Raw genomic sequence first — 6,000 nt, 5'->3', positions numbered from 1 at the left:
AGTCAATGGCTGAGAATCTTAAGGTAGGGGGAGTAAAGGAGATAAAATGGCATTCAACAAATTTGTTAAATGGAATTTTACTCAGTTCTCCCTCATTATCATGGACTACAGTACACAATCACACACAATTAAGAGCTTTCATTGACTAACAACTGTATGGACAGTGAAATAAAAGTCATTTCTAGATCAAGGGACTTATTTAGATATTCTTTTGCAATTAGAAAGCATGGTCACTGGGGATTTCCTGTAACTGGATCTTATCTGAAATATCATACTGTTACTGAAAGCTATATTTTCATCCAACTGGAGCATTTGATCTGAGAACATTTTAGAAGCTTTCTACAGATTAAAGTCAGGAGACACATTCAATAAACAGAGGAAATGAAATGTACAGTCAGAAATAGACTATATCCATTTTCCAGGTTATATTTTCCTTTTAGAGTAAACCATTTTAATTCCTTTTGATTTCCTTATAATTAAATTACTATCTGAACCATGCATGTATTTTTTATATTTCCTTTGAACTGTAACATGGAATGACCCATAGATATCAAGTAAGTATCTGTAAAAGACAGAAATGATATACCCCCTATTGATAGCTTCTTATGTACATAATCCAGAATGCACTCACCTGATACCTGATGAGAAAGGTACTAGGATCAGGGGTACAAATCACCCATTTTGACATATTATATAATGTTGACATATTATGAAATGTTGATGTAGACTCTTAGCAACCCCATTGTATTGCTTATTTTAGCTTTATGATTAAAGATGACAATTCTCATTAGTTAGTCATGTTAAACCAGCAAGTTATTTCCTATTCTCTTGTCATTAGTTTTTGCTCTCTGGATAAAATACTTAATAATAATCCATAGAAATTTAGAAAAGACTTTAGGATATCTTTTAGAGGGGATAATAGAGCTGAACATCCCCATATTAGAGGTAAAAAATCAAGACCTAGAGAATATTAACATTGCATTTCAACTATTATAAGATGCACATTGTAATTCATATGATCATCTCTAAAATCAATGTGTTTTCTATAATGAATAGTGTCTTACCATGGTTGTTTGCCAGGTGGAAATCATCATGTAGTTGCTTGTTTATGCATGAACTTGTAGGCATTACTGAACAACTGTAACTTCACTTCAGTAAGTGGGTCACTTCAAGATCATTTGACTAAAGCATGAGTCCTATTGTGGCCTAAAAACTTGTGTTAATACCTTCTAGTGAAACATATAAAGTATCAGCAGTAAAACTCATAAAACAGATGCTAATAGCTTGGAAAAACAATCCTGGAATTAATAGTAGAGCATTCTTTTAGAGAAAATCTGGCACGGGGGGTAATAATATGGAAGAAAAGAGGCACATCAACTACTCTTAGTCAAAAATTGATTCAGAGCAATTGGCCCTGATGTATTTTTGTTTTCATACTTTATAACATTGATATGTAAAAGATCTATGCCTAAGTAAATCTAAAAGAGCTCCTTTAATAAGTATAAAATAAAAATTCTAAATGATGAGGGAAAATTATGGCATAGTTTGACCAACTTTTGTTGGTCAACTCTCTTCTAAACAGTTATGAATATAATCAGTTCTGATTCATTCTTATTTCTTCAGATGTTTTCCTATAAGCCAAGTTATTATCCATTCATAGTCTGAAGTAAAAAATCAAAATGTTCCAATTTTGATGAAGAAATCTAATCTTTATTTCTATGATGTTAGCACAATATACTCACACAATAGCTTTAATCTGTACTTAACAAAATACATTATAGCACTTTACAAACTTTATCAGTTTGGAAAACATTGCATAACATTTTATTAAACACAATACTTTATATATATTATATATATTTTCATAATTTTATTTACTTTAAAAAGATAATTACTCTCTTTATTCAATACTTGGTTTAATCAGTAAAGCACAGCCTAACAAAGGAAGAAGTGCTCTCATTAGCAAATCAGATAAATAGAACACTAAGAAGAGATACCACCTGTTAGTCTCATTTATTTTAAATTAAGGTACCAGTGGAATGTAAACAAATATTTTTGTAATTTTTTTTTACAAAAGATGTATTATCAAATATACATGCAGAGGTCTGAGTTCTAGCGACTATCATTATATTTCCTTAACAATGTGGTACAATTTGTTCAGTCATTAAAAACTGTAGCCTTTGGCACTTTGAGTAGAAAAAGAATATATCAATATTTATGTAAAGAAAAAAAAACCTTCAATGACTAGAGAAGTACTTTAAAATCTTTTGTTAAGAAATAGGAAAGATTAGGAAATATCATACTGCACCTGAAATGCTGCAGCTTTATTATTTTTTCTTCAGAGTACTAAAACCAGTCCACCTTCCTCTCTATGAAATGGCAAAAGCCAGTAGGAGTGCCGTGATGGTGGCGGTGGTGAGAAGTGGGGAAGGCAACATTTTACTCCCACTCCCCTCTCTGAGAAGGAATTGCCAGAAGGGATATAGTTGAATCATATTTTATTGCCAGAGTTTTCAATTCTGCTGGTTTCAGCTAAATCCCTAATGCTCTTAGGAGGTTGGTTAACTCTAGAAAGCTTTGCCCTTTTCCTGTAGAAGTTGACAATGATGTGATAGTCTTTATCTCTTAACAACCCCTTCCTTCTGTTCTCACTGAAAACAGATCAGATCAACCAGCTTTGTTGTTACCTTTTATCCCCTTGGCAATCATCAAGTGTATATTAGAATTCTTAAGAAATGGTGTAAAAAAGGTTTGATACTAAATTCCAAGAACCAAATATTTCTCCACACTTAAATTTTTAAGTTGGAAAACACCTCCAAATGTTTTGGTTTTATCTTCTTCTTATTGATAATATTTGTTTCCTTTGATTTAGGCTGAAGGCTTTATTCAGGATAGGTAGCAAAATTGTTGTTTGCATATTAAGCACAAAAACTGTGTCTATTTAGATATTTTGAAGAAATACATTCTTAATTTATATTGTGAGATACTTTCATTTATCAATTTGCATTTTTTTTTTCCAGATTCTTCCTGTTGATGTCCAATTGACAAAAATATCTTAGGGAAGAAGGTAAAACCTAACTACTGTTGCTCTGATTTACTGGTTATTAGAATACAAAAAATGACTAATCTGGAACAAAACAGAGTTTTTGGATTACTGATTAAGATAGCAACCTAAGCCAGCTGGTTGGAGATGTCCAAGGGTAGACTCAACCAACATTGCTGGCAATGTAACCCACAATGTCAAGTGTTGGTTCAGATTTCTTGTTTATAAATTCACAGCAGTATATTTTGCTCAAGGAATGTCAACTGTTATTCTTGCTTTAAAAATAGAAAAACATATCTATGACATCAAAAAAATAATAAATAAAGGAGGAGCCATAAAATGCAAAATATGATCACAACAATTTTGAAAAACTCTAAAACAATGTATTTTTTGAGTTATGCAAATTTACTCACTAAAAAACAGAATCATTAGTAGTACCTACACTTAAATAAAAAGTAAGCAGCAAGAAAAAAAACTATGTAGAAAAGTACTAGTTATTCCCTTTCACTGAAAATATTCCTACACATTTTTTGTTGTTGAAGAAAGCATAATTTTGAGGAAATGCACAAAACTTTTTCATTTTTTGACTGTGACAGAGCCACTACAGAGAAGCTGCGGGGTGTCCTATTCTAACACAAAGCAGCCAGCATCTTCTTAATACAGTAGCATTTCTTTGACAAGGAATTGCACGCCACTATTTCACAGCTAAATAGAATTTGAGAGTTTACATGGTATGTGTACTATAATAATCAGCACCACCCTTACTGGGCTGTAGGCGCAGATTCTGCAAAATGAATATATAATACTGCATGGCCTCTGCTGTAGGGAACCGTGTTCTGGATTCCCACAGCTAATTATAAAGAAAAATCCCTAAAGTTGGCACATTCAGGAAGTAAAATAGTATACACTGAAGGAAACCACTTTCTTCTGATACTGCCTTCTGCAAACCTTTTGAGTTTGAAGATAGGTCTTAAGATTCTTCACCTTATCATATTAATTAGGTTCTTGCATTGTGCTTTTCCCTCCCCTTGATGTGAAATCTACAAGCTTTGCGTGTAGTAGTTCTCAAGAGTCATTGAGCTCCGGGCTGATGGTAAGATGACCCAGTTTGATGAGAAGGCTTCCCAATCCACTGAAAACAGAGCACAGAGGGAGAATCAAGACATGGTCTTCTGGGGGGGGGGGGGGGGGGGGTGCGGGGAGTGTCGCTCAAGGGATTGAATCCCATCACTCAATCCTTATAAGCCCGTGTTGGGGAGGTTCCCTTGTAGAAGATATTTCTCGTGTTTTCCGGGCTGTTACTTCTTTCAGGGATTAAGATGATGTTGCCCTTTCTCCGCAGGGTAGAGTCGCGGGAAGAAGAAACAGACAGCGTCTCTGAACCAATTTCACTGCCCTCTACTGGGGTGACACGGATAGTGGTGATTCCATGGTGGTGATGCTCATTGTTATCTATGTTGCTTCTCTTGCGATCTCCAGAGCCAAAACTGTCTTTCAGGGACTCACAGCTTTCTGAGTCCCTGTTGAGATCGTTGAGCTCGTAAGTTTGGCGAAGGCTGCCCTTTTCAGGGGCTTTCCATTTCCAGGAGCCACTACCTTCGCCTTCGGTAGATGGGATCTGTATGATGGGCCTGTTGTTCTCCGGGTGAGCCTCAACTCTTACGATCCCACTGGGTTCGTGGTCTGTCAAGGTTTTGTAGCGGATGGAGCCAGTGCAGGAGACAGTGCTGCCTTCGGTGTTCTTGGGGCTGCTTTGCAGGACACCCTGCTGCTTGGACATTGCTATTACTTGCATTATTCGGGGCTGGCTGTTGCTTCTATTACAGGCCACGGTCTTCTCTGCAGCTTTCAACCACTTGGCCCGAGCAGAGCTGCTTTTGGGAGAGGTGCTTATGTTTTCCTGCGTCTCCTCGGGGATGTGCACTAACTGCGAGGACCCAGGGCGGGACTGGATGGACACTCTTGGTCCTCCAGGCATGCTATTGTTACATCCGGGGACAGTGCCAGGCTGGATCTTGAGGTACTGATTGCTGGGAGGATGGTGGTCTCCATTCACCCCTACTCTGGAGGGCTCTGAGCTTGACCTCATTTCTATGGATCTGGGTGGTGACTGTCCAGGCTCAGTCTCTATAACTTGCAGGGACAACTTGCGGCTTTCATTCTTATTCTTCCACTGGGTGAGAAGCTGCTTTGATCGAGCAGAATCCATAGAGGCATGAATGGTGGCATTTCGTCTGACAGGGTCTTCTACGGATGGGGTGTTGGCTCTAGGTAGGGTATTGCTAAAGGTAACCATGTTCTCCTTCCCCATGGGACTCCGTGGAGTGATGATTTCTACATCAGCGTTTGCCCTTTTGAGGTTTGTCAGTGAGCTGGCATCTCTGTGATTTCGGTTGAGGATGCCTTCTGTGTGAGCAATTCCATCACTGCTGCTGCCATTTTTAGCAGATAATACTCTGCTGGGGTCTTGGTTGAGGTCTGTCAGAGACCTGAGGGCTTCTCTGTGCTGAAACATACTCTCTTCGCTAGGCAGAAAATTTCCCACAGCATACAGGCCCTGGTATTGGAAAGAAACAAGAACATCATGCACTAGAAGACATGGTTACTAAGAGTTTGTCTTAGAGGACCCACTGACGCATATAAATAAGGTATATGCTGTCTATACACCGCTGACTAATACAAATAACAAAAAACCAAAAGTACAATTACTCAGGAAGTAGTTTGTAAGTTATATCATAAATCGCTGAACTAACTGTTCAGAAATAAGGAGCCCATTATTTGTTATTAGTTGGATTTCCTCTCCTTTCTCCATCCCACTGGATGTTTTTGTGAATCTTATCTATCCTCTGTATGTTTTGAGAGAAAACAAAAAGACAGACAATGAGAGAAATAAGACATTCTTCTGCTTTTCAAAGCATTTCATTTTTCTGGATTTAGGAACCTCTTGTTGAGTGACA

General features: G+C 37.3%; 1 protein-coding gene and 1 long non-coding RNA gene across 4 annotated transcripts in view; one reads left to right on the top strand and one right to left on the bottom strand.

Annotated features, from left to right (window-relative positions):
• The first annotated feature begins 3,016 nt into the window (after positions 1-3,016).
• LOC122228123 overlaps positions 3,017-6,000 on the top strand; it is a 50,653-nt gene continuing 47,669 nt past the window's right edge. Inside the window, exon 1 of the long non-coding RNA XR_006206435.1 lies at positions 3,017-3,067. This is a non-coding gene — a long non-coding RNA (uncharacterized LOC122228123). The remainder of the gene's footprint in view (positions 3,068-6,000) is intronic.
• Positions 4,234-6,000, bottom strand: part of PLPPR4 (phospholipid phosphatase related 4) — a 40,072-nt gene continuing 38,305 nt past the window's right edge. For all 3 annotated transcript variants that reach the window (XM_042953008.1, XM_042953009.1, XM_042953010.1), the window contains one exon: positions 4,234-5,600. In XM_042953008.1, coding sequence (XP_042808942.1) covers positions 4,275-5,600 — 1,326 coding nt within the window. In that variant the 3' untranslated portion in view covers positions 4,234-4,274. The remainder of the gene's footprint in view (positions 5,601-6,000) is intronic.

The sequence above is a fragment of the Panthera leo genome, chromosome C1 (assembly GCF_018350215.1).
Source record: "Panthera leo isolate Ple1 chromosome C1, P.leo_Ple1_pat1.1, whole genome shotgun sequence".
Lineage (NCBI taxonomy): Eukaryota > Metazoa > Chordata > Mammalia > Carnivora > Felidae > Panthera > Panthera leo.
The sequence above is the reverse complement of the archived record's forward strand: the minus strand, read 5'-3'. Positions and strand labels throughout refer to the sequence as shown.